Genomic DNA, 24,295 nt, shown 5'->3' on the forward strand with positions numbered 1-24,295 from the left:
TCCTTTAATAGTAGTTTTCAAGCTATTTTGGTTAGATATTTAGATAATTATTTACATTTCTTAAAAAAAAAAGTGTGTGTGAGAGAGAGAGAGAGAGAGAGAGAGAGAGAGAGAGAGAGTTATTGCTTTCAAAAAGTAATGAGTTTGTATAAAATATACACCTTTTTCCTGAGTAACCGACGAGCGCCGCCATGATGAATTCTAACTTCCGTTTGGGTGCTTCTTGTTCCAATCTCCATAGAAATCCAAGTAAAAAAAAAAAAAAAACGACTGAATTAATAAAACTGAAACTCACTTCGTTATTACCAAATATAAAAATGTGTGCAGAGTTAAGCTGTGATGTTGTTGGCTGCCACAGAACGTTACCAGCAAATCCGCCTCGCATAAACGACGACAAAAGAAAAAGAGCATAATCGCAGCGCTTACATTAAAATACTGTGTGAAATAATAAAATAATGTGTGCTCTTATGATTTTGTGGCCAAAATCCCGCAAACTGTATCCCTCGTCAGTGCAGTTAACCTCGCGTCGCTTCACTTCACCTTCGTTCTCATGAAACTATGACAGGTGAGTTAACGTTACTGCAAAAAGACGGTCATTGAGACACTGTGAAGTGATAAAACTATAGCATGATGTGTTCATTTAAACTTTTTATAGGTTTAACGTTATATTATCGGATCGGACAATCGTTCATTTGACTAGAAACACCCGAGACCAGAAATGTAAAACATCGTTCCAGTCAGGCCAGATCTCCGCGTTCAGAAAAAAAGGTAACGTTAGATAAAAGAGAAATGCACACAATGGCACAGTGTTATTCTTTTATTCCTTTTGTTTCAATAGCATTTGTGTACAAAATGTCTATAAAGATTTCAACAGTATGAACGAAACGAACAAGTGTGGGAAACTTGGGAAAACCAGGTAAGAGGTTGGCAGCAAATCTCTCCTCAGCAACACACAACTATAGCAAAAGAGCCGAGACGCATTTCAAAGGTTATGACTGGGTGAAAAAAAAACAAGCTGTTTTTATAATATAATGGAAAATAACTTGATTGACCATATATAGTTAAAAATATACCACTTCAGAGGGTAGTAAAATGTTCTATTTCAACTATTCCAGAGATAATGCTGTTACTTTTTATAAAACCTACAAAACTGAATTATTATATTAAGTCACCAAATGTTTTGCAGTTTATGTTACAGTGTGTGTTTGTGTGTGTAACAGACTGAAGATTATTGGAAGTGAAGTAATACACTCCCAACTGCACAAAAACACCTCCCTTGTTTGTCACCCCTACAACTTTCATTCTCACACAGCAAAACAAAGGTACTTTCCTGTGTGAGGACCCTCCTGGACTTGCATAAAACTACAAATCTCATCGGCACAAAAGCCACAAAATGAAGAAAAACAAAAAAACAAAAACTTCTTCACTCTAGGAGAAAAAAAAGGAAAATAAAATGATCTTTTCTTGTTCACACTGTCTCCTAAAACACATTCACGTTTGTTCTCAATGGCTTACGGACACCAACTGCCACATTACAGTTTCTGTCAACAGCACAGCAAACATTTCAACTGCAGACTGAAGAGTCACGGCAAACCTGAAACCTTCAACTTTACTTAATTGGTGAGCAACCACAAAAAAAAAACAAAGAAAAAATAATTAAAAAATATTAAAAAATCGATTCAACCACTCAAACGACTACATTTGAATGAATAATAAAAAAAAGAAAACCAAATAAAATCACCAGACACAACTTAACTGATTTTTGTATTGTAAACCAGACTGAAATTATTAATACATAAAAGTATCCCAGAATAACAGATTGCTTTGAGAGTTAATACAATGAAACCAGAAAATTGTTTGACCTTGTCTTTTATAAAAGCCTGCAATGTTACAACACTTAAAACTGGTTGCTCAACACGACAAGTCTCATGCTTTCTGAAATCACTCCACACCAGATCTCTGAACTCATACGGCACACACACAATAGTGAGCTACACGTGTTTGCTGAGGGAGCTGCGGCACCTCTTTGGTTGCACCGGTACCCAAAGGTTTCCCACACTTTCTGTCATTATTTGGTCAGTAAATCTCAGAGCTGACGATACGATACGGTGTATGATCAGATGAGACTTGGAGAAGCATCTGATACAGAAATCAATCCCTTTCAAGAGAGTATCAGAGCAATGCCGCGTCAGTATAAAAGTATTGAGCATATTTCGAACTTCGGATCGAAGTGAAAGAGAGATGTCCTCTCATCAAAATACTAACAAATCAAATCCACTTAGAGAAATGTTCTTTTTGTTTGAAATTACAATAACACTTTTTTTTTTGTTACATAAAACTAATTTCTCTGAGATTAAAATCAATTATCACTGTTTAAATCGTGGCATTAGAATCTCTAAGTGGCAGTTGTTGGTATCTGATGGTTTGTATAAAAATATGCCCATGAACAGGGCTCCTCTGGTGAGGGTTGAATGAGACATTCCCAATATGGGAAAAGAGGAGAATATGTCTGTGAAATCGCCTTGGCCCCTTATGGCTCCATTTTACTGTCGTCCTCAGCATGTTTCTGCATGTGACAATGCACTGCCTACAAAGACAAAAGACAACAATGTGTGAAACAAATTAGAGAGACAAAAAAGTTATTTTATAACAAACCGTCACATTTTATCTATAAATAACTACACATTCATAACATACTACCATTCAAACGTATGGGGTCAGACATTTTTTGGGGTCAGCCTCTTAGGCTTAACAAGGCTTTGTGTTTATATGATCAATACAATTATATAATCAAAAATATAAAAAAAAACCAGTAATATTGTGAAATATTATTACAACTCAAAACAACTTCTTGTTTTTCATTTTTATATATTTCTAAAAATGCTATTCATTTTGGTGATGACAAATGCTGATTTGCTGCTTAAAACAACAAAAAACATTTTTATTATTTTGTTTTGCTGCTTAATTTTTTTCATTTTTTTTTAATACCACTATGTATTTTTATGTCAACTTTTTATCAATTTAAACCATTAATTAATATACATATATAGATATATATTTTGTGTTGTTATTTTATTATTTTAAATCTTACTGACCCAAAACTTTTGAATGGTAGTCAAAGAGTTTTGGTTAAATCACTGTAATTTAAAATGTGTAAAATTATTGTAAATCCATTATTAAAATTATTACATCTATTATTAAAAACTTTTTTTTTTAAACCATGATAAAATAAAACTATAATTACATAATATTTACACTGCTTTTTAAAAGTTTGGGATCAGTAAGATTTTTAATCTTTTTAAAAAGTTTTTTACTTGATCAAACATACATAAAAAAAACAGCAATATTGTGAAATATTATTGAAGTTTAAAGTAATGGTTTTCCATTTTAATGTTTTAAAATATCATTTATTCCTATTTAAAGAATCCTGAAAAAAGTATCACAGATTCCAACTAAATATCAAGCAGCACAACTGTTTTCAGAATTGATGATAAAAAACAGCATATTAGAATGATTCCGAAGGATTGTGTGACAATGAAGACTGGTGTAATGATGCTGAAAATTCAGCTTTGCATTGCTGGAATAAATTACATTTTAAAATATATTCACATAGAAAAGTGTTATTTTACATTGAAATAATATTTCACATTTTTTTCTGGATTTTTGATCAGATAAATGCAGCCTAGATGAGCATAAGAAACTCCTTTTCTTTCTTACTGAGCCTAAACTTTTGAATGGCAGTGTATTTTTGTTGCATTACAGAAATAAGAATGTGGAAATGTGGATAACTCTCATGAAAATAAATTGTCCCGTCAGTCTTTTTTCAATATTTCCTAGTTTCCGATGCAGCAGCTTGAAGAATTTATAGCAAATGACAGCAAAAGAGATTAACAGCATGTTTGCTTGTAGCTTCAAAAAGATCAAAATATATCAATAAATTCCCTTTTGTGGTACAACTTCTGTTTTCATGTGTGGAAGTGCCTATTAAAACCTGCATTAAGAATTTTGGAAAGCTGCTGTACCTGTTTGGAGCCGTTGCGGGTAGTGAAGAAGGCATCGCAGTTTCTCCAGCGGCATTTGAGTGTTTGCTGTGCCGGGCTGGTGTGGTCGTTCAGCAGGTGCTGCTGCAGGTGCTCCATCACGCCAAAGATGAGCGTACAACCGTACCACTGTGAAGAGACATGCAGCACTGGCATCAGGAATCTCCTTCAGTTTAAATAAGTCTCTGTCACATGACCTCCACACACAAACTCTTACCCAGCAGCGGTAGTTTTGAATCAGGTTCAATCTGACAGCTCTCACGCTCCCATCATAGCAGCCTGTGTAGATCTGCAACAGACAAACCACCACCAGCCTTTTACTTGAATAATTAATGCTTGTAAATCTTTATGAAAAAGTTTCTGGAATTTGGTATTGGACCCTGATAAGGTGTTCAGAAGATGTGCTCACCATGCTCTTGTGGATGACCATACACATCACCATGTCTGAATGTCCACCATATACTTGCAGTCTGTCGTGAGACTGGAAACACCAGAGATTTGGTCAATATGATAAAAATAGGTTACAACAAGCACACAACAATATCACTGCAATACAAACAAACTAGTAAGTGAATGAATCCATATCAAGAAAATGGACAAGAACATTTTTACATTATGACATTAATTTCATGACAATTAATTATTTGATCCCACAGATTTTCATTACCACAGTGTAAAAAAAACAACAACAACTTGGTCACATTCTTGTTACCATGTTACAGCACTGTAATATATTAATTTAATAAAAAAATACTGTTTAACACCACTGTTATTTCAGTATTATTTACATATATTATTTATTAATATCTTGAATTAGCTTTTATTTTTATATTTTTTGTTTTAATTTTAATAGTTTTATGTTCTTTTGTCATTTTTATTATCTTTCTTTCTTCTTTCTTTCTTTTTCATACTTTTTACGACTCTTATGCTCACCAAGGCTACATTTATTTGTTTCTTTCTTTCTTTTTCTCGGTCTTTTTTTTCTCCATACTTTTTTAAGTCTCTTATGCTCACTAAGGCTACATTTGATTCTTTTTCCTTCTTTTGTCTTTTTCCTTCTTTCTTTCCTTTCCTATTTCTTTCTTTTTTTTACTGCTTTTTTAAGTCTCTTATGCTAAGGCTACATTTATTTGATTCTTTTGTCTTTTTCTCTTCTTTCTTTTTTTAAGTCTCTTATGCTTACCAAGGCTACATTTATTTGTTTCTTTCTTTCTTTTTCTGTCTGTCTTCTTTTTTTTCATGCTTTTTTAAGTGTCTAATGCACACTAAGGCTACATTTATTTGATTCTTTTGTCTTTTTCTTTCTTTCTTTCCTTCCTTCCATTTTCCTTTTCACAAGGCTACATTTATTTGATTAAACAAAAACATAATGTTGTGAAATATTATTACAATTTGAAATAGGGCTGGGCGATTAATCGAAAAGTAATCGAAATCGACATTCAGAACGTATAATCGATCAAATTTTTCCAGGTCAATTATTTCAATTACTTTCCCTTTAAAAACACTACTGCGTGTGGAGTCACGTGACCCCGCTCCGTTACGTTGCGTTATTCCGCCGACATGTCGATGGAGAGCTTAAGCAGTATTCATACAGTAAAAAGTATTTACAGGATATACAAGAGTCATTTTATTTAGAAGAGATACTGCTTATTTTCTACTTTTAATATTTAGTATTATTTTATAAATAATTTATTTTGTTTCCAAAAGTGCAAGTTATTTATTTTCACTAATTTAAGAAAAATGTGACTTTTCATTTTAAGCAATGTGTGCTTTAATTTCAGTTGTTCAACACTGATGTTCAATAAATAATCATAGATAGTTGATAGTGTGTGCACCCTTCATTCAAAAATCTCTCACTTGTAATATGTGCGCATATTTACTGTACAAAACTTGTCAGTGAACTATGAGGGCAAAAAAATAAATATTATTTAAATATAATTAAATATAATTTTATTAATGAATAAAATAATCGTTCATTAATTGTAATCGGGTTAAAATGTTCAATTAATCGAGATTTTGATTTTAGGCCAAATCGCCCAGCCCTAATTTGAAACAACTGTTTTCTATTTGAATATTTTAATTTAAAAATGTAATATTTTAATTTCTTAAAATGGTATTTATTCTTGTGATGGCAAATTTGATAAATTTAATGACTTTTGTTCAATTTAATGCATACTTGGTTTCCATAGTTTTTTAATATTTTTATTTAGCTTTATTTTATTTATTTATTTAGGTTTTAGTAACTTTAGTACTTCAACTTGAAAATGAAAAATGTTTTTTTTTTTTTGGAAATTAACTTCAAATAGGTTTTTATAATAAGTTTTTCAAGTGTACGTTTTTTCATCTAATATTTATATTCTATGTAAGTTTTATTTCAATTAAACCATTTTTAATAGTTTTAATCTTCATTATCAATAACATTGAAAGGTACTGATTTACTGAGATGCTGTACAAATATATAAAATAATAATAATATATAAAAGTAGCATCAAAAAAAGTCAGGATGCATTAAACTAATGACAAATAGGAGTAAAATATGCTTACTGGCCCTGAAAAAAAAAAAAAACTTTTATGGTTTTAAATGTTAACTTAAAAAAAAAAGAAAAAAAAGAAGTTTTTTTGTCATTTATACCTGGAGCTCATACACACGGACCAGTTTGTCCAGACATGCGGTGACCATCACTTTTCCCAATATGGCCACCACAGTGACGGCATGACTATGACCCTTATAGATCCTCACCAATTCTCCTGTCTGGAGATCACAAAGAAGTGAAATTAGATACAAACAAGACACTTAATTCTCACTCTCAATGGCACATTGCACATCAGGTACTCACATGTATATTATGTGCATGTACAGACTGGTCACTTGAGCCACTGAACACCAAATCGTTCACCACCTGCATAGAAGAAACAACAAAAACTTAGGCTTTTTGACTTCTGTGCAGCACAATATGGGGCTGTCAAGCTTCAAATAGGATAAAAAAAGCATGTTTTGAATGATTAATTAAGACTATTAATTTGCAAAAGTGTAATCAAGCACAAACCTTCATGCAAAGCACAGTTTTGCTGTGTCCCTCCAGCGTTCTCAGCAGCAGGCCACTCTTAGCATCTCTAACGCTGATGGTGGCATCATAGGAGCCGACCAGCAGGATACGTCGAGCCCCTTCCTGAGCCGTCGCCAGGCAACTTACAGCCCGTGGACCGTGGCACTCAAACACATCTAGCTGCTTATTGTTCTACAGGAGATGAGAGAAATGTTAATTACCTCACGATCAAGGAACAGAGGACTCAATAGGCTCTCAGCTTATCTTTTCTAAATATAGCTTATTTAGCCTGAACCTTGAATTCTGATCATTAAAGACTTCATACCCTAAGACTGAAGGTGGTCACAGAGCCATTGGCCAGACCGACATAGAGAATTTTCCAACGGTTATGAAGACAAAGAACTCGATCAGGGAGAGACAGCTGTTCCAAACACTCTGTGGTCTGAGGAAAAAACAAACAGAAATGCTTGTCATATTCTCAGACATGGACAGACATGGAAAAAAAAAAACAAAGCTAAAAAACAATTTAACACTAGAATTCCTGTCAAAAATGTAATTATCATCAATGCCACTTTTATTGAAACCTTACTGGAATGTCAATTAGTTTCTTTCAAAAAACAAACATGATGTTAGACAGGATGTTTTTAATAGCAATTAAAATAAAGGCAAAAAAAATGAGATTAAAAACAAACTTACTGCTTTTATTATAAATTTAGGCAAGATAAATAAATATCAGAAATGTTATGGAAGCCCGTTTCCACCAATGAATAAGAAATGATAAAAAGGTTATTGTGACTTCTCACAATCCTGACTTTTTTTTCTCAGAACTGTGATATAAACTCACAACTGTGAGTTAAAAAGTCAGGATTGTGACAAACTCACAAACCTGACTTTTTTCTCAGTACTGTGATATAATCTCACAACTGCAAGTTATAAAGTCAGAACTGTGACATATGAACTTGCAATTCGGACCTTTTTTTGTCAGAATTGTGATATAAACTTGCAATGGCAAGTTATAAAGTCAGAATTGTCTGATCTAAACTCACAATTCTGAGAAATGAAGCCAGAATTGCGAGATATAAACTCGCAAACCTGACTTTTTTCCCAGAGTTGCATAATATAAACTCTCAATTGCAAGTTTTAAAGTCAGAATTGCAAGATATAAACTCGCAAACCTGACTTTTTTCTCAGTACTGTGATATAATCTCACAACTGCAAGTTATAAAGTCAGAACTGTGACATATGAACTTGCAATTCGGACCTTTTTTTGTCAGAATTGTGATATAAACTTGCAATGGCAAGTTATAAAGTCAGAATTGTCTGATCTAAACTCACAATTCTGAGAAATGAAGCCAGAATTGCGAGATATAAACTCGCAAACCTGACTTTTTTCCCAGAGTTGCATAATATAAACTCTCAATTGCAAGTTTTAAAGTCAGAATTGCAAGATATAAACTCGCAAACCTGACTTTTTTCTCAGTACTGTGATATAATCTCACAACTGCAAGTTATAAAGTCAGAACTGTGACATATGAACTTGCAATTCGGACCTTTTTTTTGTCAGAATTGTGATATAAACTTGCAATGGCGAGTTATAAAGTCAGAATTGTCTGATCTAAACTCACAATTCTGAGAAATGAAGCCAGAATTGCGAGATATAAACTCGCAAACCTGACTTTTTTCCCAGAGTTGCATAATATAAACTCTCAATTGCAAGTTTTAAAGTCAGAATTGCAAGATATAAACTCGCAAACCTGACTTTTTTCCCCAGAGTTGCATAATATAAACTCACAATTGCAAGTTATAATGTCAGAACTGCGAGATATAAACTTGCAAATCAGACTTTTCCTTAGAATTGTGTAATATAAACTCACAATTCCAACTTTTTTGTTCAGAATTACAAAAAATAAACTCGCAATTGCGGGTTATGAAGTCAGAAATGTGATATAAACTTACAATTCTGAGAAATGAAGCCAGAATTGTGATATAAACTCCAAATCTGACTTTTTTCTTAGAATATAAACTCACAACTGTGAGTTATAAAAGTCAGAATTGTGTTTATATCTCGCAATTCTAAGAAAAAAGTCAGATTTGTGAGATTTAAACTCGCAATTCTGAGAAATGAAGCCAGAATTGTGAATTGTGATATAAAAAGTCACAATTCTGACTTTTTTTTCTCAGATTCACGTAATATAAATTCACAATTACGAGTTATAAAGTCAGAAATGCAGGAAATAAACTTCTAAGACTTTTTTTCTTAGAATTATGATATAAACTTGCAATTCTAAGTTATAAAGTCAGAATTGCGAGAAATGAAGCCAGAATTGTCAATTGTGAGATTAAAAAGTCACAAATCTGACTTTTTTCTTCTCAGAATTGAGTAATATAAACTCATAACTGCAAGTTATAAAACCAGAATTGTGAGATCTAAACTCACATTTCTGAGAAATGAAGCTAGAACTGTGAAAATGCAAATTTGTATCTCGCAATTCTGACTTTTTTTCTCGCAAGAAACAGGCTTGCATAAATGTTGCCCTGGCTACTAACTGAAAAAAGTTTAGGTACTTAAATTACTAAAGCTAAATTAAAATACAAAAATGAAGTCAGAACTTTCTATAAAGAGAGAACTTTAACATTCTGCTAAAGTTTGCATTTGGTGTTCCATTGATGAACTCATGTAATTTGAGTCATTTTTATCGAATTATTCCTTTAAATATTAGTTTGTTCCTCACAAAGATCTAGTGTAAAAAAGTTGTATAAACTATTTTATGGTACTTTTTGACTATGTGAATCACTCTTTACTTTACAGAATGAAAAAGTGCAGCCTGTCTATCTGAAAACGTTCATGTTGCATGAAAGAAAAAAGTTGCAAAAGGCAACAATGTGAATAAATGACAATTTTCATTTATTGGGTGGACTATTTCAAAAAGCTGTGTGTATGAGAGTTCAGTACTTTGAGGTTGTAACAGCGGATGGTCTGGTCACTTGATCCCGAGTACAGGCGTTGTTGCAGGCCTCCTCCACATGATATCAACAGACAATTCACTTTACTGCTGTGACCTTCAAACACCGCCACACACTTCCGGCTCTGTAACAACAATTAAGAGACTTCTTAAAGAAACCTGTATGCGAGCTACTTTCATAGCTCATAATTTTGCAATGATTTTACAAAGCAACAGGTTTCAGACTATTTCTTACTATTAGGTTAAAAGCGCGTATAGTGCGGTCCCCTGAGCAAGTGTACAGCAGTCCGTTATGGATCTGCATTCCATTCACGGCCTCTTGATGGCCTGCAAACTCTCCTTCAGTTGGCACCTCCTCCTCCCCTGGATCTGATACATCTGATAAAACACACACATACCAACATATCAGTTATTGAGTGAAACATTAACACTATGAAAGAGATGTATGTGTAGATAATGTATGTGCTGTTACGTAACAAACAGAACACAATGGGTAAAGTTTACTTTGATAAAAATGTCATGATCTTTTCAAACAAAGTTTACTTTGAAAGGTTATGTGTTGGGCTGCAGAGCACTTGCGTCACAACTAAAATATACTTTATTAAAGGGTCAGTTCACCCCAAAATGAAAATTATCCCATTATTTACTCACCCTCAAGTAGTGTTGTTTTTGGCGGCCGATTTTCATTTTAGTTTTAGTCTAGTCTTTGTGTGAACCTGACATTTTAGTTTTTATTAGTTTTAGTCAAGTTCATACAACTTTTAGTCTAGTCAAGTTTTAGTCGACTAAAAGTCTGAGCATTTTAGTCTTATTTTAGTCAGAATTACCCATGACTATTTTAGTCTAGTTTTAGTCGACGAAAACTAATGACATTTTAGTCTAGTTTTAGTCGACGAAAACTGATTACATTTAGTCTATTTTTAGTAATGCAATTTTATTTAACCCAGTCAATATAGTATAAGTGCCTAGTAGTATAGACAAAACCAAAGTTTTCTTTTAGCCAAACCCATTTCAAACAAGGTTATCTTATTATATTTTTGTTACCTTATAGGCTGAAAAATGCATCCATTGCAGAAGATGCTCTAATTTGAATTTACAACATTTATTTTATTTATTTATTTTAAGTAAACACACATAAATTGAAAAAAATTTAATAAAAACAATAAATAAAATAGCATCACATGACAATGCCAGAAAAAACAGAGAAACAAGGTTTGAATGGTCAAGCTACAATTTACTAAAAATTAGTGATGTGACGTTCGACACAGAAGCTTCGAATAATAATATTAATCAACTTAACAATATTCTTAATTTACTTGATCATCTATGCATACAAGAATCTTTTGTACTTTTTTTTTTTTAGTTTAGTTTATTTACAGATTAATTCATTTATACCTTCTGTAAGTAAAATATTTCTTATGGTTTTCTTAGCATAAATTTATTTATTTATGAAATTGTCAAAAAATTGCTTGGACATCTGGGATGCAAAAGAAACGTTTTCCACGTTTGACCACAAGATGTCATTAGTGTACAACGTGTTGAAAAACTTCGAGTAATGAACCATTTTAGATACAGTTGATCCCTTTGGTACTTCGAAAAGCTTCATTTTCCTATCAATACTAAAAAGTAGAAACAATGTATGTGTTCTTCCTTCTTTTCCCCCCAAATATGAACCCTATCTGGCCGGCCATTGGTCCCTTTATCTGTGTCAGACTTAACTTTGTTTGTGGGCGTCTTCTAGATAATGCAGCGAGTGGAGCTTGAGGGAGTGACGTCGTTCATCTGCGGTTTAGGCTAGAAGGGATCCAGCTCTGTCTACTGGGCATGCACACATCAATCTAACATTATAACATTTCGTTTCGTCTCGTTTTCGTCAACGAAAATAAAAGAGACATTTTAGCATAGTTTTTATTTTGTAAACAACATTTAGTCTCGTTTTTATTCGTCAACGATATTTCATAATACATTTTATATAGTTATCGTCACATGACCAGCATTTTCGTTTAGTCTCGTCTCGTTTTCGTCACGCGATAAAGGTTCGTTGACGACGATATTTAGTCATAATTTTCGTTGACGAAAGCAACACTACCCTCAAGGCATCCTAGGTGTATATGACTTCCTTCTTTCAGACGAATGCAATCTGAATTATATTAAAAAATGTTGGTGTTTCTCTTCATCAGTCCAAAATATGTCCAATAAAGTGCACCCATTCATAATAAAAAGTGCCTCACATGGCTCCAGGAGAAGAGAAAAATATCTATATTTTATATTTAATGATCACTTTTTTCTAGTTTGTGCTCACTAGCTGCGTTTCCATTACAGATTTGCACAAAACTTTGGTGCTATTTTCTAAATGTCGATTAAAAAGTATTGCGAAATGTCGCCGTTTCCATTAACCAATGTTATGCGATTGAAAGGTGATTTTTTCCTCTTGTGATAAATCATGGCAACAGATTTTTGTTGGATTTTGGTTATATTTAATGGTAATGGTAAATGTGATCTGTAAATGTGAAAAAAAAAAAAAAAAAACGTTTCCATTGGTGTTTTGCGAAATATTCCTTTTTCGAATTGCCTAAAAACCACCTCATGCGAGCAAAAAAACATTTTTGTGATATATGTTTTTTTGCACAATTGATGCGTTTCCATTAAGGCGTATTTTCAATTTACAATTTCAATTTGCACAATTTAAAGGGTAATGGAAACGCCGCTACTGTTGTACACGGAAGCAGCTCTGGGCAGATGACGTTGTTGCGCATGCGCCGCTGAGAAGTAACGAACGTGGACATGCAGTGGAGAGATCAAAACAACGGTCACGAATTAGAAGTACAAAACAAGGATTTGTGAAGAAAAATGTCAGAGGATTTGGATATAAGCCAAGAGGAAACTGCTTCCTTTGTTTCTGCAAACAAATGTTGGTTTTCATGAGACTCACAGGCGCATACGCAACGTCGACATCCTACGCCATCCGCCTGGAGCTTCTTCCGTGTACAACAGTGAGCGCAAGCTAGATTAAAGTGATTATTATGTTTTAAATATGGATATTTTTCTTAGAAATACGCATTGATTCACTACAGGAGACCTTCATTCACCCCCCGGAGCCATGTGGGGCACTTTTTATTATGGATGGGTGCGCTTTATTGGACTTATTTTGGACTGATGAAGAGAAACACCCGTCCATTGCATTATAAAACTTGAAGGAGCCAGAACTTCAAATGCACTCATATACAAAGGAAGTCATATACAAATAGGAAGCCTTGAGGGTGAGTAAATAATGGGCTTATTTTTCATTTTGGGGTCAACTAAACCTATATTTGGCCACCACAATGCAACATTAGGACTGATAATCAAACTGATCCTAATCAGGTTTTTCTTTTTTTAACCTTGTTTTAGGAAAGTGAGTTAACGTGACAGTGCCGATATGTTTAATTTTAGTCATCTAATGGAGTTCCCAAGAAACCAGCAATGGAGCTCTCATTCTGTACATGAGTTGGCACAATTCTCAGGGTTGTCATTCCAGCAGTAACTCTCAGAGGCACAGGTTAAGTATAAAACTAGCAGACACTAAGAATACCTTGCCCTTAAAAAGTAATTTGGGGACTTGACAAACTATTTTTGTACGCTGATCGTGTGAGTATTCTAATTTGGTCGTTCTGCTACGACTGCACTGAGCACAGAACTAGACGAATTTAAATGTACTCACTGCTACCAGAAGTAAAATAAAAAAATAATAAAATAAAATTATTTTTTTCTTTGTGCACAAAATGTATTCTCTGACCACTGATGTCACATGGACTCCTTACTACCTTTCTATGCCTTAAACATGTGAATGTGGTAGTTGTGTTGCTGTCTATGCAAGTTCAGAAAACTCTTGGATGTCAGCAAAAAATATCTTAATTTGTGTTCTGAAGATGAACGAAGGCCTTACAGGTTTGGAACGACATAAGGGTGAGAAATTAATGACAGAATTTGTATTTTTGGTCAAACTATTCCTTTAAATGGTATTATTGGTACATTTGTGGTACTACAGCTTCCATTTATGTTTCTGAACACACCACATACCTGAAGGCACCTTGGACTCCAACGCTGTTGAGGTTGATTTTATTTCACTGTAAAAATAATGAAAAAAGATTTTTCAATACTGCAATACTGAGAAACTCCAATAGCAGTAAAGAACAAAAAGTAAAGTTGCCATGCAGACACCAAGCCAGAACATCTATATGTGAATATGACATTAAACAAGCTGTATCTGTCACATCTATGTACTCTTGCCCACCACAAACTGCTGTTTTCTACTATCTTCAAAGCCCATCAGCCAAATGCTAGTTGAACAATATCTTCTATCATTCAGTATACTAATATACTAATCTCAGAGATCTTACAGATTAAAAACAGTTTTTAAAAATCCCCTGTTGTTTGCTGACAAACTGGTTGGTTCCACTGTTTTTGGAACCCAAAGCACTAAAAATACAGTATTAAATCGTTTTATTATTACCACTCAATACAGAATTTTCAATATTGAACTTGTCAGTTGTGTTGCTGTCTACGCAGGGTCAGAAAGCTCTCGGATTTCATCAAAAATATTTTAATTTGTGTTCTGAAGATGAACAAAGTTCTTACGGGTTTGGAAAGACATAAGGGTGAGCAATTAATGACAGAATTTTCATTTTTGAGTGATCTATCCTATTAAGAATGTTTAGAAAAACTCCAATTCAAACCATGTGACTTACCTATCACAAGACTTGATTATACTGCTAGTATCAATTTCACTAGTAGAGGTGACCTCATTGCAGGCAAGATTTTGGGGATCTGTAACGGCATGGTCTGTTGTGGTTGACTCCTTGGCCTTCTTTTCAGGCATCTCATCTGGGTCTGAAGAATCTAGATTGACAATATCAATATCAGGCGGGGGAAGCTCCACCATCTCCAGTTCAGATGATTCGGAGTGATCTTCTTTCACTCGTGGTGTTGCTAGCTTGGTTCCCTGTGGTTGTGCCTTTGATGCTTCGGTCACCACCATCTCTTCATTTTCATTTTTCTCTTCTGGTGTAGGGGGTGAGACGTAGGTGCTGCTGGATCGCCGATTGGTTCGGAACTTGCGGATAGGTCGAGGAGCGGGCTGCTCGGCATCAAGTTCAGATTCGCTGATTTCAGGCTGGTCGTTCAACTTTGCTTTATTAAGACACTTTCTCTTCTTTAGCTTTCGAACACGCTTAACTGGATTTGTTTCTAGGTGGTTAGAGGGTGACAAAGGTTTAGGAGAGAGGGGTGCAGACATTAGCGACGAAGATGGGTTGGCTAACCCTTCTTGAGAGCTTGAATTTCGATGAATTTCTTTGACGGGTGACGGCTGTAATCTTTGAACTGAGGAAGCTGCTGTCAAAGCCACACTTGAGGCATTTTCTAAAGCCTCCATCTTACTGCGGATGGTAGTATCTGTTTTAAATGAAGAATAAACATTTTATAATTCAGAACTGCGATAGTTCACCCAAAAATGAAAATTCTGTCCCATAAGACCTTTGTTAATCTTTGGAACACAAATCAAGATACACCTTTCTGACCTTGAACGTGGTAATTACACTGCTGTGTATGTAGGGTCAGAAAGCTCCCGGATTTCATCAAAAATATCTTAATTTGTGTTCTGAAGACAAACGAAGATCTTACAGGTTTGGAACAACATGAGGATGAGTAATTAATGACAAAATTTTCATTTTTGTGTAAACTTTTAGTTTAATGATTGGAACCTACCTGTCTGACAAGCTGCAAACACAGTATGGACAGGTGTGGTACTTTGAGGTGCTGGGAGGGGGCTTTTGACAAGGTTACGCTCAGGAATGGGGTTACACTGAGAGATGGCCTCCTCTTTGATAGCAACAGGCAGTGAGGAGGTTGATGCAGATAAGTGAGCAGCAGTTGGATGAACAGGATTGGCGGTGATCTGAGAAACCTGGGTTGATGAAGATGTTAAGATCTCCTCACTGTTCCTCTCTTTTTCTTTAGACTCAAATTCACCTGAAAAAGATTTGATGTCCACATTTTATTTCATCATCAGGTTTTCATAAAACTCGTTGAGATTTGGTAGATCGAAGACACTTACTGTAATACCTCTTATATAGCTAATACATAATACAAATTGCCCATAAACCTTAAACCCATAAATCTTAATAGCTAATGATTACTGTATGAACTAACCATTTACTTTAGATTTATAAAGTTAACAAATACAACGGTCTGATTTTTTGTACCTTGCATTCCTTGAAGAATTTCAATGCGCTTGGTTCTCAACGAGTTCATCTCAATGGTTACCTGTAAGAGTTAACACAATACTGTAAAATCAATTGACAACCCAGTGAGAGCTGAAAACAACTGAATACATTTTTGTTAGCGCTACTTCTTACCTGTTGTTTGACCATAAGCAAGCGCTGTACTTCTAAATAGGCAGCTTGCAGGGCAGCACGTGCCTGAATAAGACTGTTGTCCACAGCATGAAGAGAGTTGTTAAGCTCTTCCTCACGTAGAGATACAGCCAGCAACTGATCTACTTGTGAGCGCTCTGCAAAACACAATACATAGAAACATAAAAGGGATAGTTCAGCCAAAAAGATTAATAACTCACCCTCATGTCATTCCAAACCTGTAAGATCTAGGCCACGTTCAACGCCCAGAAAGATAGCATAAAATAGTTTCCTTACCTTTCTTAGCTTTAATTTTTTGCCTCTTGTTTTTCCTATCTTCATTAGGAATTTCTGGAGACACAACATCCTAAAGGAGAGACCCAACAATTAGATAAATAATTAGTTGGTTCAGCTGTGTTTGATCAGGGTTGGAACCTCTAATAGCACCCCTGATGTAGAACATTTAAAAATGACGCTGGACTTTGCCTTCAAAGGCAGCTATGTAATGTAGCAGGCTGCTAACTTGATCAGAATTAAAGCTACTGTGTTTCTGAATAAGCCAAGCATAAACCACAGTTGAAAGTATTAAGCTTACCCCAGGAGCTCTGCGTTTCTTCCCAGCTCCTTGATTGTCAATCAGTTCAATGTCTGATATACAACCACCATCTTCTTCAACTTCCTCTGGGCCCTTTGAAGGCCCTTTCAACCCTTGAATATCCAGATGACCTGTGGATTGCAGCTCCTCTCTCCTTGGTGGCTGTGGGGGACCAGAAGCAGGAGAGTCTCTCACTGGGTCTACAGCTTTGGAGAAGGAGCTGCTACCAGCTGGGCCATCTTTGACCACATTGCTTTCAGACAAGCTACGCTTGCGCGAAGGTACTTGACCAAATTCAAACAAAGAGTCCCAATGAAAGCCCTCAGAAAGAGGTACATCATCTTCATCCATTTGGTTCGCACCCTCAGGTTCACAGGGCACCATTTCTATACCAAATCTGAAAAGATTCAGGATAAATAACGGAATTAGGGTATGAAGAAAGTAACCAAGTAAACAGAAAATTAAGAAATACTCATGCAGTACCTTGGTAAGCCCTTGCCCTGCTTCTTCCGGTTGACTTCCTGGTAGACCTGGTCCCAGTTGACATTCCGCCTTGAGCCAGAGGAGCTAATGAGCTGTCGCAAAGTGGGTTTAAGTCCTGAGTCCTTCTCAGTCTCGTTCTTTTTTGTGCTATTTACATTTCTAATACGTCTGGCAATGTTTAAGTTGGGTTCATGGGACGCTGCTTTGCTTTTGGTGCTCATATGGCGGTTCAGATCCCTTTGGAGACACGCAGGCAAGGCAAGCTTGCTTAAAGAGGGCACAGAGCCACTGGCAGTTTGTTGGGATCCCTCACCACCTGAACACATTCCTTCATCCAGTGTGTCCATGACTTGATCTTGTACTGGTAGGTGAAGACTTTCTTCCATTTCACCACACTCCTCATCTTCGTGGTCCATAGTGGAGGTACTAACTTGTAAGGACTGCAGAGATGGCCTAGAGTCATGGCGCACATTGCCAGTCTGTACTGAGGTCTCAGTACTGGTTAACTGCTCTCGGTCACTGCTAGAACGCCTCGCAAATCCCAACCTTTCCTGACCTTTGTTCTTGTTTGGTTTCTTACTCTCATGTAATTTTTGATTCTTGTTTAGTACTGAACTCTCCTTTGATCCTTTGAGGCTCTTTGTGGCAGATACATCAATGGATTTTTTACTACTAATTAATGTCTCCTTAGCTTTTCGCAGCATCTCTGACAGCAGACTATCTTGGTCTGCATTGGAAGTGGCATGTTGAGGGAATTCAGAGCTTGAGTGGGAATGCTTATAACCTTTAGAGCTGACAAAGTCTTGATTTCCTGTTTGTTTGAGATTCATTTTTGAACCATCTTCTGCAAGCTTACTGGGCTTCTCTGTTCTCCTAGTGGTGGAGGTGGAGGTGGAATTGTAGGTAAAACTATCCATGCTAGTACTGCCAATGTTTTTGAAGGAACTGTTCTGCTCCCTGCAATCACTCTTTTCAGGTTCTGTGGGTTTATACTGGCAATTTTTTCCGTCTGCCTTGGATGTTCTCTCTATTTCCCGACTGCCCTTGTTGAAACTTTGTGACTTAGACGTTTGAGGAGATTCTACATCTAACGTTGGCTGAGTGTTAGTCTGAGACGTAGGATCCCCAAGTTTAGCTGGTGGATATGGTACCCACCGGTGAGCCTTCTCTGACTTCTGACCCTTACCTTTACTGGGATCATGCTCTCCACTAGATTCTTCTAGACTCTGTTCACCCTGTTTCTGATTTTCAGAGCTACTGGGTGTCTTCTGGGGCTCTTTTGCAGGTGATTTAAAGAGCGGTGGTGGTGGTGACTTATATTGTCCCTTCCAAGGGACATTACACTGACTGCTGTTCCAGGGAAATTGCTTTCTCAGCTGTGAAGGGGAAACTCCATAGCTACCTTGTCTACCACCCCAGTAGTTTCCTTGGTTGTGCAAACTCCCTCCTTGACGACCAACAGATTCCCATTTCTGCAAGTCAGGCGGCCCTTCAGCATGCCACGTGGCACACCTAGCATCTCGGCTAAACCTTTTGCCACGATCAGGGGATGAAAATCTTAAATTCTGCCAATTGGAGCCTCTGCCCCTTTTGGGCATCTGAGGAAAGTTAGAATAGGGCCGGTCCCAAGGGCCACACTGCTGGTACATCAAAGGCCTTGGCCCAAGCCACTGAGTCCGAAGCTCCTGCCACCTCCTGCGTTGCTCCTGCTCTTCTTTAGCCAGCTTTGCAGAAGCCTCCTCTTTCCTAATAGAGTTCAGCATAGAACGGTGACATACAATGATTTAACCGGCACAGTCATATCGACACATTCAGCAATGAGGACAGAAGAACAGCACGGTAGATGCATAGACACAGACACTACCACACCGCTTCCGTTTAAAAATCGATGTAATTTTCTCAATATAAAACTAATATAAAGTTTTCTTAAGATCTTAAAGGACTAGGACTTCTAAAAGTTTTGTAAAAAAAAAAAAAAAAAAGATAAATTCATATTGTCATATTATGAGAAGGCTACTTTCTACAACCTTTTTATCCTGCAGTCATGGCAAAATTAGGTTTCTCCAATCTAAAAAACAACAGTGAGGAATCGATTCTTGAAATCAAATCCCATTGATTCCAAACACAGGAATCGGACTCGATTCCAAAAATTCCGGAATCGAGCAGCCCTAGTGACCACATTAATGGTGAGTGTCGTACAGGGTAATTTTTGATCTTGTGAGAAAATCCAAGTCAAGATAAAGGGAAAAATAAAATAAAAAATAAAGAAAAGGTAAAAAAAATAATAATAATAATAAATAAAAAGATAAATGTACTGCTTATTTAATGAATGACTTGTTTATTATGGCTTCAGTAAGACAGAATAATTCTGTAATTAATGAATGTTTCACTTAAACAGCATGGTGCATAAAAATAGTTGGTGAGGTCAGACTATTTAAAGACATAGTGTCCATACTGTTTAAGGGTTGAGCTGGAAAGGCTTGGTGTGGTATGCATCCAAGAGTGTGAGAGTGCAAGTGTTGCAGTCATGGCTGTTTTTGGCCTCACATGACACCAGACTCCAATGTCAGAACTGTATGCAGAATAGTTTAATATAGAACCGCAGGTGTTGTGGTAACAAACAGACAATTAAAACACTAAGAAAACACACTTTAATGAAAAATTAAATATTACCATGCAATTAATCAAATAACAGGAGTGCAACCACCAACACTGCCAAAACCATAGCAAGCAAAGACTCACCTGATCATTTCCTTGCGTTTCTCGATGAGCAGCACAATGTCCTTGTCAAAGTACTGTTCATCTTTGTCTTCGTTTGTAGGCCGTTTCTTCTGATCCTCAACACGCTGTTTATGTAAAGGGCTGGAGATGTGACTGGCATAGTCGGTCAGGCTCACCTCCGTTACGCCGCAGACCCGGCACTCGTGTCCACAGTCCCTGGGGACGGATGAAAACATAGGCTGCTCAATGCTTCCCTCAGGCATTGTTGCTGCTTCGAGTGGCTGTCTAATGAGTTATCCTTTTAGCAGATCAGGAGGCAAACTGACTTCTCAAACATAAAATTAAATCCAACTAGTTACTAAAAAAGGAAAGAAATAAAAACAACAACGCAATCTTCCTGATCTTGTGGTGCATCTTTCGGGGCTTCACAAATGGTTTAGAGTGAACAGGCAAGAACAGAAGGTGCTGGGAGATCTTGAGCTCAGAGGGGTGACCACCCTCTCAGGAGCTGAGCCTTAGCACGCTGTCATGATGGAGTCCGCTGTGCTCTGAGACGAGGGTTGGGAGAGCTGTTGGATTTTAGTGTGTGAAATTGCATTCCTCTCACCCTCTGTCTCCACCCTTCTTTGCTCTTTAGAGCTGCAGCAAGGGTGGGACTCTTTGGCTGGATGTAATCCGAGCTGCTTACAGTTGCCGACTTAGTCACAGTCTTTAGTGCCAAACTCGTGAGCTGATGGATACTTGCAGTTGGCAGATGGTCTATCCCCCGAAAAAATGGTGTCATGGCAGCTTGCCATTTTGCAGTCAGCAGTCGGCTAATTTATTATTCCTAGGTTCAACCTTTTAGTTTAAAAGTGTTTTGTGTGGCTTGCGATTAAAACTGCAAAACGAATAGTCACGATTAATCGATTCACAATAAAGTTTATGTTTGCATACGATGTGTGTGTGTACTGTGCGTATTTATTATGTTTATAAAAATAAACACATACATGTATATATTAAGAAAAATGTTAGATTAATCGATTAATCGCGACTACTCGTTTTGCAGCTCTACTTGCGATTGAGTGCTATGATTGTGATTTGTTTATCACTATGTACTGCAGCTCATTTCCATTTTATTAAACAAAGTATCGATTCTGGCTCTGATTAATACTCTAAACATTAAAGGGATAATTCACCCAAAAATGAAAACTACCCCATGATGTACTCACCCTCAAGCCATCCTAGGTGTATATACATTTTTCTTTCACACGAAAACAATCGAAGTTATATTAAAAAAAAGTCCTGTCTCTTTCAAGCTTTATAATTGATTGACAAACTTTGATTGTATTCGTGTGAAAGTAGACAGACTCATATACACCTAGAATGGCTTGAGGGTGAGTACATCATGGGGTAGTTTTCATTTTTGGGTGAAGTATGCCTTTAATGTTTATAGTATTAACAAGCGAACGGGTGCTGAGATTTTTTTAGTCCAATGAAGTGCATCCATCCAACATAAAAGTGCTCCACACAGCTCCGGGGATTAATAAAGGCCTTCTGAAGCGAATCGGTGCATTTGTGTAAGAAAACAAATCCATATTTAAAACTTTATAAACTGTAATCTCTAGCTTCCGCTAAATGTTGTATGCCCGTTCACGAGAGACAGAGGTGTTCCAGCGGATGACATACGACAGGGATCAAACACACCTGAGCATGCTAATCAAGTTTGATCAGGGTTTAAGCAAAACTCTGCAGTGCATTGGCCCTCCAGGGTAAGATTTGAGTAACCCTGACATAGGATGTAGGCGTAGCATAAGCCCTGGTGAAAAGTGACGAACATGGAAGCACAGAAAAGAGAGCAAAACAAAACACCGGCTATGAATTACAAAAACAAAATGAGGATTAGTAATGAAAAATGTCAGAGGATTTCGATATAAGCCAAGAGGAGGCTGGTTTTCCTTTGTTGTAAACAAAACTTAATTCTCACGAAACTAGCATATTCTCACCGGATCTTACTCTTACACCTACGTCACCTGGTGGAACGCTGCTTTTATAAAACGATTACATTTTATAATTGTCATAAATAATGTACATATAAGAAAGTCATTGAGGGTGAGTAAATCATGGGGTAGTTTTTATTTTTGGGGAAACTATCCCTTTAGGTTGCATATATCTTATAAGCATCATTATTACCAAGACGTAACTAGCTAAAATATAACAAACATCGAAAAATCATGGTGTTTGTGTGTTTTGCACTTTAGATTTCAATACCCTCCCGAATTAAGAATGTCATTCTCACTTTTCACATTCCAGAGATGTACATAATAGTCACATGAGGCAGTTGTCATTTGTCGGCCTTGCCAGTTGTTTCCAATGTCCCTATATATATACTCCTGGGTTAAGGCAGCTGCCTCGGCTTATCTATCCACTGACCAAAGCAGGCACGTGCCTTACATTACACATGCTTTTCAATCTTGGAGCATAACCATATCCCAAACCGTTTCACCAAACAATTTTACAAAATAACTTTGCATGACCTTCCCAGTTTGCATTTGCTGCATACGGACTTTTAAAAATGTTAAGGGATAGTTTCCCCCCAAAAACTAAAATTCTGTCATTAATTACTCGTCCTCATGTTGTTCCAAACCTGTAAGACCTTCGTTCATCTTCAAAACACAAATTAAGATATATTTGATGAAATCCAGGAGCTTTCTGACCCTGCATAGACAGCAACACAACTGACAAGTTCAAGACCCAAAAAAGTAGTAAGAACATTGTTAAAATGTCAATGTGACATTTTTTTGAAGCTATGTGATACTTTTTGTGCACAAAGGAAACAAAAATAACTTTATTTAACAATTTCTTCAACGCATGTTCAGGAAAATATCACCTTTCTGGGCCTTGAACGTGTCAGTTGCAAAGCAGTCTATGCAGGGTCAGAAAGCTCTCGGATATCAAAAACATCTTGTGTTCCAAAGATGAACAAAGGTCTTACAGGTTTGGAACGACATGTTTAATTATCATTTTTGGGTGAACTATCCCTTTAAACATTAATATTTTGTTAAGTCAAAGGGGTTTGCTGTGTAACATGGCCTCTTACCGGCCTTTCAGATTCTCCAGCTCCCGGTGGTGCAGCATACTTCTCATGTGCTCTTCCATCTCCTAAAAACCAAAGACATCAGTAAAATATATATTTTTTCTTTACATGAATCAATTTTAACTAAGAATTTCCTAGGCTATATGTAACCAGAGATCTCACAACAGAACAGCAAACATCCATGTGCAGAGGTCAGACAGGTGTCAACATGAGCAAGACAATTACAGTTTGTCACACAACCTTTACGGTGTGTTCACACGGGGCGTAAGCGTCAACGCTTCCCATTGACTTTGAATGGGTGACGTCAAGCGTTGCCGAAAAGAATTGTGGATCCGTCGGCGGCGCTTCACAAGCGTTGCTCGCGGAAGAAGTTGAGAAATTTTCAACTTCTGCCGCGAGCAACGCCAGTGAAGCGCCGCGTCAGCCAATCAGATCGCTCTATGCAAATACAGTGGCCAGGCGGCAGCCAATCACGTTCATCCTGTTCAAGAGCAGCATTTCATTGGCTGACGCTGCTATGACCATAAACGTCAGCCACGCCTTCCGTTAAGCGTTGACGCTTACGCCCCGTGTGAACACACCGTTAGAACTCAGGGGAAATTGTCACATTCTAGTAGAAATGGTAGATGATGTATGCTTAAACAGCCAGGCTTACCTGTTTGGAGCTGTACACAGTTTCACAAAGAATGCATTTCTGTTCTTTAACCATGTTGAATGATGTTATTGTACCTCAGGCCACCACAGATAAACAGGGATCTGCAAGGAGAGACAAATAAAATAATCACATCAAATAACTGAAATAACTTTCTAAGAATAATTTTTCTGATTTCTCATTCCATCTCTACATAGATACATTTAGATACAGACATCAAATCAAAACAAAAATAACTTTGGGGAAACAAAATTGGATTTGGATTTCAAAATGAATATATAAATGCAGAATAATGGATATAATATATAGAATAAAATATATCAAAT

The 24,295-nt window shown here is 36.5% G+C and overlaps 1 protein-coding gene across 1 annotated transcript; it reads right to left on the minus strand.

The window, feature by feature from the left end:
• Positions 1 to 479: 479 nt before the first annotated feature.
• Positions 480 to 24,075, minus strand: znf106a (zinc finger protein 106a). The gene is made up of 21 exons (XM_073827052.1): positions 23,973 to 24,075; positions 23,321 to 23,382; positions 20,263 to 20,457; positions 17,521 to 19,266; positions 17,038 to 17,434; positions 16,740 to 16,809; positions 16,446 to 16,600; positions 16,293 to 16,353; positions 15,796 to 16,059; positions 14,778 to 15,483; positions 14,110 to 14,156; positions 10,286 to 10,428; positions 10,041 to 10,175; positions 7,413 to 7,529; positions 7,088 to 7,279; positions 6,878 to 6,940; positions 6,673 to 6,792; positions 4,450 to 4,521; positions 4,258 to 4,329; positions 4,023 to 4,169; positions 480 to 2,587 (listed from the first exon to the last, which is right to left on the minus strand). The coding sequence occupies exons 1-21, from the start codon at positions 24,024 to 24,026 to the stop codon at positions 2,531 to 2,533; spliced, it is 4,875 nt and encodes a 1,624-aa protein (XP_073683153.1). The 5' UTR covers positions 24,027 to 24,075; the 3' UTR covers positions 480 to 2,530.
• Between the last annotated feature and the right edge of the window lie 220 nt (positions 24,076 to 24,295).

This window comes from Garra rufa, chromosome 21, assembly GCF_049309525.1.
Source record: "Garra rufa chromosome 21, GarRuf1.0, whole genome shotgun sequence".
Lineage (NCBI taxonomy): Eukaryota > Metazoa > Chordata > Actinopteri > Cypriniformes > Cyprinidae > Garra > Garra rufa.

Bases quoted from the DNA above. Each gene is read 5' to 3' on its own strand.
- znf106a (XM_073827052.1), bottom strand. From the start codon at position 24,026: ATGGTTAAAGAACAGAAATGCATTCTTTGTGAAACTGTGTACAGCTCC. The intron at 16,601-16,739 runs GTAAGGAAACTA...TGTGTTTTGCAG, and splicing joins AAAAATTAAAGCTAAGAAAG to AGCGCTCACAAGTAGATCAG. The intron at 6,941-7,087 runs GTTTGTGCTTGA...TCTTCTATGCAG, and splicing joins AAACTGTGCTTTGCATGAAG to GTGGTGAACGATTTGGTGTT.